The 17,560-nt window shown below is 47.8% G+C and overlaps 1 protein-coding gene across 5 annotated transcripts in view; it reads right to left on the bottom strand.

Annotated features, from left to right (window-relative positions):
• Nucleotides 1–17,560, bottom strand: part of LOC117898438 (polypyrimidine tract-binding protein 1) — a 150,228-nt gene that overhangs the window by 22,899 nt on the left and 109,769 nt on the right. For 4 of the 5 annotated variants that reach the window (XR_004649147.1, XM_034807841.1, XM_034807840.1 and 1 more), the window contains 2 exons: nucleotides 13,162–13,285; nucleotides 3,905–4,170 (listed from right to left, as the gene is read on the bottom strand). Coding sequence is in view for 4 of the 5 variants with exons in the window: in XM_034807841.1 (XP_034663732.1) it covers nucleotides 3,905–4,170; nucleotides 13,162–13,285 (390 nt within the window). In the remaining variant the exon portion in view is untranslated. Of the gene's footprint in view, nucleotides 1–3,904; nucleotides 4,171–13,161; nucleotides 13,286–17,560 lie in introns of those variants that run through there. The other variant, XM_034807843.1, reaches the window with a different exon arrangement.

Below are 17,560 nucleotides of genomic sequence, written 5' to 3'. Positions count from 1 at the left end.
TTTGTTTCTGTTTGTTTCTGTCTGTTTATGTGTGTGGCAGGACACTAGAATTTCAGTAAAATGCTGCACTGACTCCTTGCTGCTGGCTCTGTAACTGGCAATTTAATTTAATTACAAGGTAACCCTATCTATCAGCAAAGGGAAAACGAGCACCTGCCGCAGCACACACACACACAGACACAGACACACGGACACACCTTTGGGGAAATGCACTTCTCTGGGAGATTGTGCGTTTGACTCGGCTGCGGCTACAATCAGCTGCGGCTGCTGCTGTTGCTGCTTCTGCTGCTGCTGCACTTGGAGGCTGCTGATGGCTCCCGCCGGACTGTGTTTGGTGGCGGGGCATAAGGCCGGACTGTAGCAAGTGCCAATTAGGATGATTACCTGCATTTACTGCTCGCACTTGAACGCGCGCCCCGCTATCTGAGCCTCTGCGCTCTCTGTGCCGCCTCTCGGCATTCAGCGCTTGGTTATGCATTCAGCGGAGATGCCCGGGGAGGGGCGGACGGACAACCGACGGACGATTAATCAATTGTGTGTAAACCTAATGAATCCTTTTAGGCGCATGCCAAATGTTGCACAGGAGATTCATTCCAGGGCGCCCGTCGCTTTGTTTCCCCAAATTATATATCAATCTAATTCTGGTTTCTTTTTTTGTACCCATTTCCCAAGTGCCTGTCAACCCTTTTTTCCCCCTTGAAGGGAGAGGCCAGCAGCTCAAAAATTAATTTATCAAAATTACCCAACAGGCAACTCCCCTTGACAGTGGAAGAGCGGCAACAGATGCGGCATGTGGCACAGGAAGACACAGGGACAAAACAATCACATGTCAAATTTGAAACCCACTAAACAATACACAGAGGGAAACGCTGTGCTGGGGCGGACCTTTGGGGTCGGAACTGGAGATTTGGGTGGAGAATTGGGTTGGGCGCTGGAGCAGCTCTTGCTGGTTTTTGCGGGCAGCTCGTTGTGGTCGTAGCCGCGTGAACGTTCTTAGTGCATTTATCTTCATTTCGGGTGCCCAGACTAGCTGCCACACTGCCATGCTTCTACGAATCTTAGTCAAGGTTCACCGCAGCAGCAGCAGCAGCGAGGGCGGGCTAAGATGCTAGCGAGGGAGCGAGGGAGCGAGAGAGAGCGATAGAGTAAGACATCAAGGAAAATAGTCACAGGCAAGAGCCCGAGCTACATAGATGTAGCTGGCTGTCGTGGCAAAAGGTGAAAGGACATCCCAACGACATGACATATTAGAATCCTGTTACGCAGCAGCAACTGTAGCAGCAGCAGAAGTGGCTGCCACAGTGGCAGTAGCATTGCCGGTTGACTGCCAAATTGCCAACATAAATGTCAGTGTGTGTGTGTGCTGTGTGTGCCTGTAAGGAGGGGGCAGGACAGAGGCGAAGGCGCTGCAAAGTATGCTACAGGATTTTTCATTCCTGTTGCTTCTTGGTTTTCCATTCCATTCCATTCCCCCCATTTGTTTTATTTTCTATGCCGTGCAATCACTCAGCCGTTGAAATCTCACATGTGTGTGTGCCTCTCCCCCCCGCCCTTTCCCGTGTGTGTGTGTAGCTCTGTATCTATGTTTATGTGCGTGCGTGTGGCAAGCAAGGAGATGATTTGGAAATCCTGTATTGCTGATTTGCTGTAGCTGCTGCTGCTGCTGCTGTTGCTGCTGTCGTCGCAGCTTTGCCTTCAGGTGCGTGTTTCGTTCCCTCCGTGTGCTGTTGTGTGCTGGGGTTAAAATCCCTTAAGGCCATGCAATGGATTTGTCTCTCTCTCTCTCCCACTCTCTGTCTCTCTTTCCCTCTTTCTCTGTGATGTACAACATTTTTGCTGCTTCTGCTGCTGGTGCTGCTGCTGCTATTCTTCTACATAAATTTAATGCAGAAAATCCTTGTGGCCATGGGCGGTATCAGGAAATTGACTGAGTTCTTTTTTTTCGGGGAATCTACAACTAACGAGGGAATTAAAAAAAGTGTTGCCTTGGCCCCTCAGGCAGGGAAAACTCTTGTTGCCTCTTCTGCTAAGATTTTTCCATGTTTTCCCAATACTCTGTGTCGCAAGTTTTTCCTCATTTTCGGTAAGCATCTTATCTGAAGCCTTGCACATTGCAACCGGCAACGGAAAGACAGACAGAGAGACACACAGCAGCAGCAAGCGAATGACAAGCAGCGAAATATGACGCAAGCGGCAAAATAAAGGAACAGTCAAGAGTCGCCAAACAATCAGGCGAATGCTGCCTGCCACCAGGTGGTGGCACACACAACAGCCAGAAGACGGGCAGGCGGTGCGGCGGAGGTGGCAGCACAAAAGCCAATGAAGACAGTTGTTAAGATGCGAGGGCCAAACAGCAAAAAGAAGAATCTGTTACACGAGAGAAAAAAACACACACAAGACACAAGACACAAGACAGAAGACAGAAGAAGACCTAGGACATGTTCCAACAATGTGTGGAGAGGGAAAACTGAATGAAATGAGAAATTGTATAAATATGTTGGCAGGCAGCGACAGGCTTTCCACACAAGATTAAACCTCTGTGTGTGTGTGTGTGTGTGTGTGTCCTAGTCCTAGTCCTAGCTGCTCCTTACACTCTCTCATGCATTTTAAGAGATTTTCCACTAGAGCCAGCAGCAACAGCAACAACAGCAACAACTATGGCAAGCGGCGTTGACTTTTCCCACTCGTCTGACTTGTCTGGCGTTGTCTGTGCTGGCGGGGAGGAGTTGGACTGGCTGCGGGGTTGGGCAGGGCAACAAGGCCTTTTACTTGGATTAGTAGTTAACAAGAGAAATCTGTCCACGCACACACGCACACACACACACACACAGGAGGGGTGCCGTGCCACAGCCAAAAGGTAATCAGTGAAATGTAACTGTATTGTGTTGGTCTAGCTGTTGTTTGTGGCTGCCCCATTGTTGCTGCTGCCGTTGCTGCTGCTGCTGTGTCACCTACTCCTAAGGCTCTACAGGGCTCTGGCACTCTCGAGGCTGCTGCTGCAGCCTCTTAACCTTTTTTTTCGGCTGCTGTCGCCTGACGATCTCTTTTTAAGTAGTTTGCTTTGGGGCTCACCACCAAGGGGGGTTCACCACCTGCTGTACAGCCAAACCCCCCGACCCAAGAGGTGACAACGCCGCTTTGGGGTTTTCCTTGCCATTGCCCGAACCCTCTTCCCTCCCCACTTTCATTTAAGTAATCAAAATATGCTTTTGACTTTGAGCACTAAGCAGCTGGCATCCCACAACTGTCCGTCGCTCCCTCTGTCCTTCCGTATGAGTCCTGGACTTCTCTGCATTCGTTTGAGTCTTCTTGGTATGCGTGCGGTTGCCATTCGGCATCCTATATCTCAGTGTCTCTGTGTGTGTGTGTGCGTGTCTCTTCCATGTGTGGGTGTCCACAAAACCCCAAAAACTATGCATTTTACTGCTTTTGTCAGGCATGTGTATGGGTGTGTGTGTGTGTGTGTGTGTGCGGCCATGTGTATTTATTTGAAAGCTTTTTAAACTTCAGTCAGTGACTTTGTGGCTTACGAAATTAAAATTAGAAATTGGTTTAGAATCCTTCTCCATGTCCCCACAAACACAAACACACAATGGGACACAGAAATGATACTTCTGTGTGCCATTTATGATGGGATTCCTCTCACTCTCTCTCTGTCCTCTCGCTCCCTCTTTCAATGGGAATTAAGTTGCCCAGAAAGTGTAATTAATCAGAGAGTTTCGGTCGACCATATCACATTCCGGCAGCGTTCTCGTGCCCGTCCCAACATTTGCATATAAATCGCAGATTCTTCAGTCCCAAAACTTAATTGCCACATTAATAACACTTGGGGCGAACCGAAACTTAAACAGAATCATAGATATCTGCATACATACATATATATAAAGACTTTTTGTGTACTCACATTGTGACTCTGATCCGTTTTGAGTTCGCGATGATTGGAGAACTGTACGTAGACCATGCGTCCACGCATTTGTGGCGGATTCACTGTGTAGCAGGACACCATCGATGTGGCGGCCATCTCGTCGGCCATTTCGATGAACGCCTGGTTCTTGCCCTTCAGCACGAGGACGTTTGTCACGCGACCAAATGGTACGCCCAGGGCAATCACATCCGATTCACCGGACTCGTTTGGAATGTTCCGCAAGTGGATGACTTTCGAGGCCTTGGCTGCAAATACACAAGAGAACAAGAGAAACATGGGGTAAGGGAAAATTGTTTAACCAATTGCAATATTAAACAGTTGACAATCCCTGCCAAAAGCTGCCTCTGCACCTCTTTCCCTTCCTTCCCCTCTTTCACTTAATGGCTGTCTGCACTTCCGCTTCCGCGCTTCACTTAATTTGTTTATTTTTTGTTGTTGGGTCTGCTCTTTTTTCGGTGTTTTATTTCCTGCTTTTGTTTGTTGCAACTTGCAACCAAATCGCAGTGGCAACAAAGAGACAGCAGACGAAAATAAAAATGTTGATAACATGCCCAAACGCTGCCACATTTGTATACATTTTGCACTGTTAAATCCCTTGCAGAGGGAGGGGAATGGGCGGAGAACGAACCCATAAATTCATTCATTGCACACTTTCAACGGCTGTGAATAATCCAGCAGGCAACACGGCGACAATGTCCGGCAGCAGCAACAGCAACAGCATCAGCCAACAGACAACAGACAACAGACAACGTTTGAGGCTTTTAGCCACTCGCCCGCCATTTGGGCCATTCTGTCGGCTGTCTGTCTCTCTGTCTCTCTGTCTCTCTCTCCTGCTGCTCTCTTTTGCTGCTTGTTTGTTATTTTTGCATAAATAAAGCGCCACCGACTGGGGGCACAAATGGGATTTTAGGCTGCTGCTGCTGCTGCTGCTCCTGCAGCTACCTTTGGCCCTGCAACATTTCTGGGATTTCCCTGCATCCATTCCCCGGCAGCACCTGTCCAAAAGTGCCTTAAATTTTTATAAACAAAAGCAAACAAATTTTGGCACTCTTTATAAGCCACCTGCAAACCACTCCCCCAACCCCGCGCTCTACCGCCCAACAGGAACCGGAACCAGAACCAAAACCGGACTGGAATCTGCTGTCTGGCGGGGTCTCGTTTCGTGCGGCGCTTAGTCAACACCTGTTAATGTGTTGGTTTCATTCGCTTTTTATTTTGTGTGCATGTGTGTGTTTGTGTTGTGTGGCACCTGCACTTGCACCTGCAGCACACACACGAGAGACTCGTTTTTCGGTGTTCATATGCAAATTAACTGCAGTCACCTCACCTCACCTCTCTCCTTCTCTCTCTCTCTGCGGGATATTTGCTAAACAAGCCAAACACATGGAGAGATGGCCGGAGATAGTCCGTGCAGCAGAAAGCGGTGGCTGGCCCCGAAAGTAATTCCCCAATTTAATGGCACGACAATCGGAGAGTGGTGGAACGAGATTCGTTTGCCCGCATAAGTATGCTAGGAATGCCAAAGATTGAAATAAATTGAGGGTCTCTCTGCTTCTCCTCCACTGGGACCTATTGCCCTCGGAGCACCCCGAACATAACTCATAATGTAAAAGGGTCATTATCCGGCCAATTCCCTTCCACTTTCAATCACAGACGCAGAGGCAGAGGCAGACGCAGAGGCAGAGGCAGAGTCGGCGGTGGCCAGGTCAATGTTCCGATTTATTATACAATGAAAGAAAAACAGGGCCAACAGGCAGAAGCCTGTTAGCCACTGAAAAGGACCATCCTGCAGGCATTACTGTTTTTTTTTGTTGCTTGTGGCAGGTTAAAGGAAAAGTCGTGCCAACTTTGAGAGGCTCGACCTGGCTGGAACTGCCACTGCCGCTGCTGCTGCTGCACTCTGACTCGGGTCTGGTCAGGTCGGGTCACTCTCTCTCTCTCCCTCTCTCTCTCTCTCTTTGCGCCTCTGAATACAACTAATCGGAAATTACACTTTTTGATTAGTTCGAAACGGAAATGAAGTTGAAACGAAATTATGCAACTGGCCCCCTGGCCACCCGCCCGTCCCGCTCCGCAGACAGCGTCCCCCGTGCGGTCTGGTCTCGTTTGAGCTCTCGTTTCGGCAGCTCAAAAATTTATTAAAAATCAATGGGCAAAAACGATGAAAGCCTCACCATAAATAACAGACCTCCTAAAAAAGAGTGGCGAAAATCGAAACTAAATAAAACCTGTTCAGTGTACAGCCCGGAGGCTGGCTGGCAGGCAGGCAGGCAGGGGGACAGGCAGGAAATGTTCTGCAGAAGACAAACAACAAATCAAGTGCCGTGGGGCAGTTGCCGGAAAAACCATCGACAGCGAAAATATGTAAAAGTATCTATCATGCATGATGACGTTGTCGCCGGCAACGGAACAGAGCGACAGAAGGGACAGAAGCGACTGGAACGACATGAAATCCAGGACTAAAAAAAGAAAAAGAAATAACAAACTGCCAGAATTTGTGGATTTTTTGACGTTCGCCCATCAACAACTCAATTTGGTTTTTGGGTAGTACTCTGCAGCTCTGGCAGCTTTTTTCGCTCTTATATTTTTTATGATTTTCTGCTGCTGCTGCTGCCGCTGCGGCATTGGTAGATTTGTTTCAAATCGCAACAAACGCTGCTTGATGGTGTGAAAACGAAAAAGGTCTGTGCAATGAGCACAAATCGACAAGCGAACTGAGAACAGAGAACAGAACTCCGAGAACTGCGAACAAACTGCAGTGAACCCGTTTGCTGAACAGAAAGCGCAGTGGCTGCCTTCGGGGCACTGCCACAAAGGCAGACACGAGGACAGCGGACGGGGGCAGGGGCAGGGGCATAATTGAAAAGGAAGATGGCGACGAGTTGACGACGGCCGGAAACACAGCCAACAAGCCCTCGGAGCACAGCTACTGCCTGCCACCCGTGGCAAGCTGCAGTCTAACACAGAAAAAAAAGGAAAAAAGCAAAAAAAAAAAGAATTGCAATTTGAATCATTCTGTTTCTGGTTCTGTTTTTGGTTTGGTGGTCGGTCCGGGATTCTGGTTCTGTTTCGGCATTGCCCTGCAGGCGAATTTGCCGCTTTTTAATTAACATCGAGTTAAATAACCCAAAGACAAAAAAACACACAAAAAACAAACAAAACAAAGGGGAAAAAAAGCTAACTATTGAAATATTGTTTTCCAACAAATATTTGTGCAGCAAACAATGGATAAAACCAGCAGTTAAAAATTGCTGAAACTGCCAGAAGGAGCGAGACAGAGAGAGGAATGCATGAAGGACAAGGGCAAGGGCTTCTTGGGCAATGAATTTACATCAAAGTAATTATCATGTGATGCTAAATCAACACGAAAAGAGCGATACATTAACTGGTAAAGGGGCAAGAACACAAAAAATGAGTGCAGCGCGATAAAAATTTGCATGCGATAATGATGCTTGGCTGTCCTGCCAATCCTGTTCTGTACTCCCCCCTGGATATCGTATGTTCGGAATATGAATAGCAATCATTCGCTCTGCTGCGCGTTGAAATGAGCTGCAAGGACATGGAGGCCAAAGCTCAACAGTATTAATGAGCCACGCACACACACACAGGCACACACAGGCACACACAGGCACTCGCACGCACTGACATGAAGGGAGAGAGAGTGAAAGCGTGAAAAGCGTTCGAGGCAGCACTTTTCAATTAAACACACACGCGGACACACCCATGAGTGTGGCATGAGTTGCAGGAAAAAATATATACATAAATAAACTATTTATAGCTAATTGAAAAGTTTGCAAACTGTAATTGAGTTCGCAGGACGATGCTTGGGCCCGTAATGAATGGTCAGTGGCACGGACCACCATGACGTATGTGTAATAATTCCACCCCCGACCCCACATTCGATGCGCACAAAAGTTAATTAATGACAATTTAAATTCATAAAGCAAACAGAACACCGAAACGTAAAATTTGTAAATGAAAATGAATGGAAAACGGCTGGCAAAGTGCGAGGCAGGAGAGAGCAAAAGTTGAACAAAAGGCCAGGCCAAAAAGAACGAACGGGGGATGCCCACACACACACACACACACACACCCCGCCCGACACACTCCCATCCTGTGTGGTTGAGTCAAAATAAGTGCTGATTGTTAATAACAATTAAATTTATGCTTACACGGCGGCATTTAATGATTTAATGAGAGAGGGAGTGAGAGGCAGTGGGCGAATGCTTGTCTCGTGTGCCCAACCGCCCGCCTACCCGACAGAAAACTTTTGCCTTTTGGGTGTGTCAACAGTCGAAAATATAATTTGAATAAATACACAAAAGGAAACCCCCCTGCGTCTTTAATTATGCGACAGTAAATTAGATTTTTACAGGCCTCACACATCATAAATTTTAAATTGTTGAACAAAGTTCTCTCAATCCTGTCACTCTCCCACCTCATGTGTCTCTCCATTTGCCAGCTGTTCTCCTCGCTGTCGCCCTGTCTGTGTGTGCATAAGGACTTAATGATATTTGCTTTTGGCTGGGCCTTTCTTGTCTTTAATTTCAACATTTGCCATCCACGCATAATCAATCATGGCACAAATTTTCTTCCTCGCTTTTTGGTTTTTTGCTCCTTGGCAGCAAATGAAACTCAATGCCAGCGGCCTTGTTTGCGTTTTGCATTTTAGCAATTTTATTTTTTATTTTCTGGCTTCTTGGACCCAGACAGGTCCTGTGGCATAATTGAAAATAACGATTTTCTTTTAGCAGCTCGAGCCTAAGACCCGCAAGAAATGTAATTCATTAAAAATGTTTCTAGGCTGAAAAATTGGGGCTGGGGAGTGGGTGCGGTCTGCTGAGCGGAGGAGACCTTGCCAAGAGTCAATGCACGCAGTCTGGGACGCTTACAAATTTTAATTGCATTTCAATTACGAAAAATAGGAGAGCAAAAAAAACTCTGCACAGGCTACACTCGGCAGCTGCATTGCCTTTTAGCGGATTGCAGACTGCAGCAGCCATCAGACGGCGAGGCAGTCTGGGAGTCTGTGGCAGTAACTGGGGCAGGAATCTGTTGTAACTAGAACTCACTCAGACTCTCTGCTTGGCAACTCCGTGAAATGTTCCATCAATTGTATAAATTATGAGCACACACACACACAGAGAGAGAGTTGAGACTCAGAGCCAAGTGCTTCAGTTTGTTAGCCTTTGCAGAACTTTTCCACTCCATTTGTGCATTATAATTACTCAGCTAGAGGGACAGAGAGAGAGAGAGGCTGCTGAGCCGTCAACGATGCGTATGCTTAATTAAATTGCACACAAATATTCACTGTACCCGGCACACACACAGATGGGTCGCAGAGTCAAGTCGAAAGTCAAGCCTGGGCCATACATATATCGATGATGAAACGCTCAACGCTGTTCAACTAACCGCACACACGTACAGTGCCAGCCATAAATAGCTGCGCACGGACAGCGGCTAGCCACAATTGGGGGTGGGGCAACGGAGTGCCGGGGCCAAACCAGTTGACAATTGCTGTTTGCCTCCGGTCTGGGCTTGGGTCTGGTACGGATTTTATCCTTCTTTCAATGCTGTCTCAATATTGATACAGACCGCGTCGTTCCACGAACAGCAGAGCAAAAAAAGGAGAAAAAATTATGACAATATTATTTTATTGACTGGGAAAATATTTACACGCAACGCATAGCAGCAGAGAAGAGACGTGCGAATGATATCCGAGACAAGGCGGCATGGAACGGCACGGCACGGCACGCAGGACACCGCTTTCGATGTCTGCCAAACTGTCGCCTTATTGGTTATGGCAATAAAAGCGTTTAAGTGTTTGACCAGTCCAAAGGGATTGGCTACTACTGCACGCCACTTCCTCGATGACAGCCAGAGAGCCCGAAGTGCTTGGAGCTTTAAATTGATTGAAGCTACAGATTGAAGGGCTCAAGGGAGTAGCAGCCAGTGATAACTGGCTAAGCGTAAATTTTAGTTATTTTTCCAACATATTTGCCCTCCCGTTTATCCGTCTGCCTGTCTGTCTGTGGGTCTGTCTGCCTAGCGCAGGAATTAGCAATGCTAAAATCAACCGAAAAAATACATTCCATACGCACGAACAGGCAACAGCTGCAGCTGTACTCTCACTTCTCAACCCCCCGTCTATCCCTTTGTCTACCCGATTTCCACACCTTCAACTGTGTGTGTTACTGTGTGTGTGTGTGTTGACCGTTAAGCCCCCAAAATCGGTCAATAAACAAACAAATGTTGGTGGACTATACAAACAGAATGAGCGAGCGGATCTCGCGGTGTTTCAGCAGGTGATGTTTGAGTTTGGGCTGTGGGCTGAGGGTTGTGGGGGGAGGGGCGATGCATGTGTGAGAGCTGTAACAATAAACAACCAACTGAAACCACACACACACAGAGAGAGAGAGAGAGAGAGAGGCGACAACAAAGGCAAAATAGACGGACTCTGGCCACGCTTTCACCTACGACACGAGAAACCAGACACGCGACCCGGTCATGCCATTCATTCCTAGGGTCTAGGGCTCCGGTCTAGACTTTGGGCTCCACAAATTAGCTGCTGCTACTGCTGCGACTCCCTGGGGCCTCGTACAACTTGCATAAAATATTCCAAATAATAAAAAATCAAATAAATCAAACGAAACTATTTATTAGCAAACTCCTCCCAACCCCCAGCGATAATCCCACGGCACCAAATGGGCACACTTTTGCATTTGGGCCTGCTCCCTCCCCCCTTCCCGCACTTACTACAAGTGTGCTTGAGCCCCGGCCCACACTTGAAGTGGTTGGGCGTGGCTGCTGGCCCTGTGCTGCACATGCCAAAGTGTTTTTATTACATTTACGTGAAAAATTTGTTGCATGTCCTGGCAGCCAGAGTTAGCCCCGTCGCTGGCATTGGTGGTGTCTCGATGTATTGGTTTTAGTGGCACACACAAATACAATTGACAATGCCAAAGGACACTGCCCATATGCGGCGAGCAGGGCAGGGCAGGACACAGGCACAGGAGTCGATGGGCATGACAGTTTTGGGCCAACTCGTGTGCGCCTTGTGCGTGTGTTTTTCTAAGGCCTCGGCCAGGCAGGCACAGGACGAAGCCCACAGAAGGAGAGGAGGGCACACACAATGCTCATTGTTGCTTTTTGGATTTTTGCTATTTACTTGTCTGGCTTTTGTTGTTATCCCTCTTGTCCCACTGTTGTCCGCTTCCTTTGAATCCTGCTCCTCCCCCTGCCACATGTATTGGCGCGCTTGCAGTGCAATAAAAGTGTCCTTACACATTTATTTAGCAATTCCTTTTGTTATTATTTTTGGGCATCGGGCAACGCTTTCACAGCACAAGCGAGAAAGAAAGAAGACCGAAGAGAGAGGCAGACACGGAGAGAGCTTTAAGTGGTTTCCATACAGGCAGCGACCACATAAATGAATTCATTGGGATTTCAGGTCCTCGCTCCACACTCTCCCACCTCCTTTATGCCCCATTCTCCACCCTCACTTGCCGCACACTCTTTAAGCTGGCCGCGACTTTAATGGAGCAGGACGAAAATCGCTCACTGCTGTGGCTCTCTGTGTGGGTGTGTGTTTGCACAAGAACTTTGCGTGGAAAATTAAAATGGCCGCAGGTGGCAGGTGTCAGGCAGGAGGCAGGAGGGGCGGGTGGGGGCAGCTGGCAGCTGGGTCGGTCTGGACGGTCGCGTATGCATGAACTGGCCACCAAAATGCCGCTGGGTCAGCGCCAGCCAGCCAGCCGCCTCGTCTGTGGACATCGAACAATGGACAAGCGAAGAAGGGTGAAAGGTGAACCACACACACAAACTGTTCTCCTTTGCTCTGTGTATATGTGTGTGTTTGTGGGTGTGCGAGAGTGCGTGAGAGAGGGAGAGGACAAGGACTGTCTGCTTGTTGCTTTTTAATTAATAGAAAAGTCCTTTGTAAAGTAATAAATAAATATTATGCTTCTGCTTTCTGCGTTTATTTTCCATCCTCTCTCGCCGAGTGTCGAATGCCATTTTCACTCCTTTCCTTTCCATTCCGTTCACTCACTTTTCTCTTTTGCATGTGTGTGTGTGTGTGTGGGTGTGTGCCTGTGGGTGACCTTTGACTGTTGGAGTACCAGAAGTGCCATAGAGCTAATGGCTAATTCTCAGGCTCTACGCGCCCTATGAACCTTTTGTAGATCCGATCCCTTTGTGGTTTCAACACTCATCGATGACTGGCGGCAGCGGCATGCCCCCAACGTTAATTACAGTGAAATTTACAAAAGCATTTTCAAAATCCCCCGCCCAAAGGGGCTCCTGCACTGCATATGGCGTTAATTAAATTCGCCTGCAACAAACAACAAAAAACAACAGACAAGAATCGATAGGCGGTAGGCATGGCAGGGCAGGGCAGGGCAGTGCTGGGCATTGGGTGGGTCGACGAGCAGTCGATTACTTTTGAATTTCAGCCGGAAACTGTTGCCCATTGATTTGTTTGAACTGGCAATCATTTTGTGGTTCAGTGGATTTTTACCCGTTGCCGTTCTGCCATCCAAACAGGCAACCAGAGAGCCATCCAACCAGCCAGCCAGCGAGCGAACCTGTCAAATATTTGCCTAATGTGTGGTTCATTCTACTGGTTTTGCTTTCGCTTTGGCTCGCGTTTTGGTTTGGTTTGGTTTTGGCTGGGTTTTGGCTGGGTTTTGGTGTGCGGTTTTTGATTAGCTTTATTACTTTGCGGTGGCAAAATGGCAATATGCATAGAGTGGGGTTGTTACACCACTGCGTATGTGTGTGTGTTTGTGTGTGTGTGCGGCTAATTAATGTGCCGACACAGTGCGTGGTCAGTCGGTGTCCTGTGAAACGCAGCCATACACTTTTTTTTCGCTCCCTTAATAATTTGCTGGCTAACAAAAGGGCGGTTATACGTTGTTCATTTTTGTTTTGTTTTTGGTCCGTGTGTTGACTTGTTTTCCATGCTAATTAGTAGGTTAATTGGCCATAGGCCACAAAGTGCCTCCAGTTGGTGGAGCAGAGCAGAGCGGGCGACTTCTGTGGCCAAGTTTAAGGCCAAGGCAAGGCCGCTAATTGGCGGACACAGTGCTTAAGAAAAAACAAACTATGGCTGCTCAGGTTAAGCCAGAAGAAGAAAGAGCAATACACAGCACAGATGATAGATAGGATAAAGGGAAAATATAGAGTAGAAGGAAAAGAAAAATAGTGTGAGAGAAAGATAGAGAGAGGAGACTTACCAATTCCGCCGGCCAGCACGGTGCTCGGTTCCAGCTTGGCCTTCTTTGTGGCCAGGTCCTGATTATTATTGTCGGAAGCGGGCGCCATGACTGCTGCTTGACTCAAAAGTTCGTCGCTTCCGCGCTGCGCATTCGGTAAATACAGTTTTACAGAGTAGAGATACAGATGCAGATGCAGATGCAGATGCAGTGTGGCAAGAGCGAGGTGGCACAGGCAGAGGCACAAGTCAGAGGCAAAGGCACAGGCAGAGGCACAGATTTGAAGATTGGTTACAGATGGTTTTTATTTATATATTTTGGTAGTGGTTGTGTAGTTGTAGTTGTAGTAGATGAAGGTATACATTATATACGTACATAAAAAGAGAAAAATAAGAGAGAGAGAACAATATAAATATTTAATATTTACGCAAGTTAAATAAATTACAGAGAGCGCATCCATCTAGACTGGGGAGTGGCTGGGTCCACGGGGTAGCATTTGCATTGCTTCAGCGTTTCGAGGGGGGACTTGTGGCTTGTGGTTTGGGGCTGGCTTCGGTCAAGAGTCAACAGACAGTGGCAGAGTAAATTATAGTTATTATCCCTACCCATCATCAGCATCAGCATCGTTCCGCTTCATGGTTTTTGCTTTGGTTTTGGCTGTTCAAATATTTTCATTGCTATTTACAGACCATCCACTCATTCGGCATGGCCCAGGATTCATCAAACTTAAATCTGCTTGTCCCCAAATTTGAAACCACCACAAAAAAAAAACAATGCAAATAATTGCACAGCTCCACGGAATGGAGGGTTATATTCATTTGAATTAGCTCTTCGAAAGTTGCGCAATGTGGTCCTTCTGGTTGGCTCTTATTCCGTGTTTTTTTTTTGCTGCTGCGCTAAACTCTAATTACAAAGCACATGAGTGTATTGTAATTACATGTGACACTTAATTACGTCACTCACCGAAAGCAGCCAGCAGCCAGGAGCAGCAGCAGCAGCAGCAGCTATAGAAATGTCTGGGAATCAGAGGCAGCCGCAATCAGAGTGCCACAGAGAGGGAAAGCGAGAGAGGGCGAAGGAGCATCGAGAGTAACCGAGTTAAGCCAAACATTAAACGTAATGCGCCCCATAAAAATAAAGCTGCTACACAGCACAGCCCCCTCGAGCTATGGCTCCCATCCATAGCTACTTCTGCTGCTGCTGCTGCTGATGCTGACTGTATTATCCTCTGTCAGGACTAAGCAGGATATGCCAGTATGTGCGTGGGAGTGGGTCGTACATATGTCTGTTTGTTCAGTTCCTGCTGCTGCTGCTGCTTCTGCTATGCATTAGCGGCAATGACAAAAAGTCAATAAACGAGATGTGGCTAGGGGGAATGCTCCCCCTCCTATTCCTGCTCCTGCTCCTGCTCCTGTTCCTGCACACCGCACACACAAATTGAAAAGGGTAATTTTGTGTGAAGTAGGCACCTTTATGCCAGCTCCCCCCCTCCGTTCCACAGCCTCCACTCCATCAGGTATCAATGCTGACTACGCTTGAATTCTTGCCACTTGGCTTATCATCCGTTGCGCGCTTTCAGCTTTTTCTGCTTTATGCTGCTGCTTTTTGTTGTTTTGTTGTTTTGTTTTTTGCTTTTGTTATTTGTTGTTTGGGTTTTATTTTTATGTGGCTGCACGTTTTATATGCTCCCCTGTACAAACACACAGAGCCACACAACCACAGACAGACACACATATCCATACACATAAAAGAATTAGCTTAAATACAAAAACAACATGTGGGATGGCATTGCGGGGCATTGCAGGGCATGGTGTGGTGGTGGTAATAGGAATAATAAGAAAAGCCAAAACGCACACACACACACACACACACGTAAATATAATGTACAAAGGGAGAGAGAGGCAGAGAGATTGAAAGAGTGGGCGATAAAGATGAGCAGCAGGCGTGGGTGTGCAATAGGCAAAGGCAGCAAAAGCAGCAGCAGCAGCAGTGACATGGCAGAAGCTTTGGCTTTGTAGATCCACCGATCTTGTGGCTTACATAAATCCTCAGCTAATAAATTACAAATAAATGCTAAATAAATAAAGACAACATTTAATTTATCAAATTATCAAACCGCTCTTCTTATTGTTCGACACTTTCTGCTGTGCTTTTATTTTCAGAAAGGAAAAGGGAACAAGAAAGTTTTTGGTTTATGATTGAGAGAGGATCGTTGGCCGTTCTTAAACTTCGTTCTGCTCCTCCCAGTAAGCAAAAGTGCTTGGAATGTGTTGAGGTTTATTTGCCAGTAGTGCTGGTTTTTGCTTAAAGTTATTTTGATTCACATAACTCCGATTCTTCAGAGTTGAATATGTAAAATTATATGCAACTGCATACATTTCCTTGCCCAAATACCTATAAAATTGAGTCTGAAGTTTCGGCAAGGTCTTTCTGCCTCCCTTGCAAATGTATAATACCCTCCAAGAGTGAGAGAGAGAGCGAGCGTATGCATGGCAACCGCAAGAGCACTTCACTTGATAATATTCCAGCAACAACAACGAAGCCAGAGAGAGGCCAAACAGTAAGAGAGCACAAAAAGCGGAAGCCTCTCCTGCTGTCTGTTCGCGTGTGTTTGGTGGTGGGTGGCGCTGAGTAATGATATCAGGTGAGGGGAGGGGAAGCTGCCTGCTGTTCATTGTTGTTCAACAGCCGCCGCCAAGCCAAGCCAAGCCAACATATGTTTTCCTCCGCAGAGCTTGGTGCAATTTTTTGTGCCTTCTTCTGGACAACATATTGGATTTCGTTTTACGCCGCAGAGTGGTGGGAGGTGGGAGGAGGAGTGAGGCTGGATTACTGTAGTGGGTAATTAAATTTTAAATACCCCGCGCCCACACCCCCCTTTAACGTGTCTCATGCTCGATGAGGCTCGAGCAACCCTTTCAGTGGAACTAACTAACTGCGCTTACTTAGTGCGAGTCTCTAATGCATTCGTTATGGCACATTAACGCTCCCCAAGTGCCGTGCGCTCCACATGCTACTGGGATTTCGTCTCTCTCTCTCTCTCTCTGCCTCTCTCAGGGACACGCTACACTCATGTGTGTTTGGGTGTGGGTGTGGGTGTGAGAGAGTGTGCATTACACGGTTCATGGACTCCGGCTAATGCCCTCCGCTACTGCCTGCCAGCTGCCTGTTGGCTGTGAGGCTGGTGGGACTTTGCGACGATTTTGCTTTCCTTTTTTGCCAAGCTGACCGGAAATGTTATTTTAATATGCTTTCTAAAAAGTATGCTAAATATTTGATTACTAACTCTGGGGGTCCATTCTGCACCCATCTCTCCCCCCTCTCTCTCTCTCCCTTTCCGTTTCCCTCTTAAAGTGTGTCTGTGTGCGGCACATATGGCCTGGCCGATAAGCCACTGGGCCACTGGCTACGGCAACTGTCCGCTGTCCGCTGTCCGCCGGTTTGTGGACCCAAGTGGACCGTTTCATTGTTGTCTCGCCTCTGTGTGCCATTTTAATGAATTTTCCCACTGCTCTCCCTTTGCGTACTTGTGCCCACTGCCCACTGCTCACTGCCCACCGCCTGTACCGTTCTCTATATGCCCATTTTTGCTGCCTTGCCCCTTCCCTCTTCTCCTTCTTTTTTGTTTGTCATAAGCAACGTTCCATAGCCGAGGGCTTGCCCAGTGCCACGCAGCGGAGACAGCGGAGGAGGAGACAGGGCAGGGGAGAGCTGTTGGCCAGCACTCACTGATTTCTATGATGACATGTGCCTTTTCATACCCTGCTCTCCGTCGCCTTGTCTCTCGCTTTGCCTCTCTTTCAGCACGTTTCCTTTTGCTTCCGCCTTTGTTGCCGGGTAACTGGGTCAGCGCGCAATTGTTGAAGGGCCCCCCTCACTGCCTCTGCCCACTCTAGGGGTTGCTGCTGCTGCTTCCACTGACTCTACCTCTTATTCACTGGTTGCTGCCGCTGCTGTTGTTGCTGGCAGTGGGAAAGATAATCACGCATATGCCTAACGGTTAAGTTTTTGAAGTGCGCCACGGAGACGGGACGGACCCCGGACACAGAGTCCGGAGACGGAAGCAAAGGGGTGTCAGCGTCATCCGAGCTACACAGAGAGATGGAGAGAGCAGAGCACAGGAGAACCTTTACCATTTGGTTCGGTTCTGGCCCTTCCATCTACTGCTGCTTGTTCTTTATTGTTGTTGCTGCTGCTGTAATGAGCAATGCGTAGTCGCTGCTGCCCAGCCATCCCTGGGCAAATGTCCTACTCTTCGTGTACTCCCTTTTGGGGTTGTTTGTTGTTTAATTCCTCGCATGTGGCACATGCGATTTTCTCCTCGAAGACGCTTTAAAAGGACACCCAGCGCAGACCCACAGAGATGTGCGTAATTGAGAAAACAGAGCAGAGCAGAGCAGAGCAGAGAGCAGAGCGGAGC

Source organism: Drosophila subobscura, chromosome O, assembly GCF_008121235.1.
Source record: "Drosophila subobscura isolate 14011-0131.10 chromosome O, UCBerk_Dsub_1.0, whole genome shotgun sequence".
Classification (NCBI taxonomy): domain Eukaryota; kingdom Metazoa; phylum Arthropoda; class Insecta; order Diptera; family Drosophilidae; genus Drosophila; species Drosophila subobscura.
The sequence above is the reverse complement of the archived record's forward strand: the minus strand, read 5'-3'. Positions and strand labels throughout refer to the sequence as shown.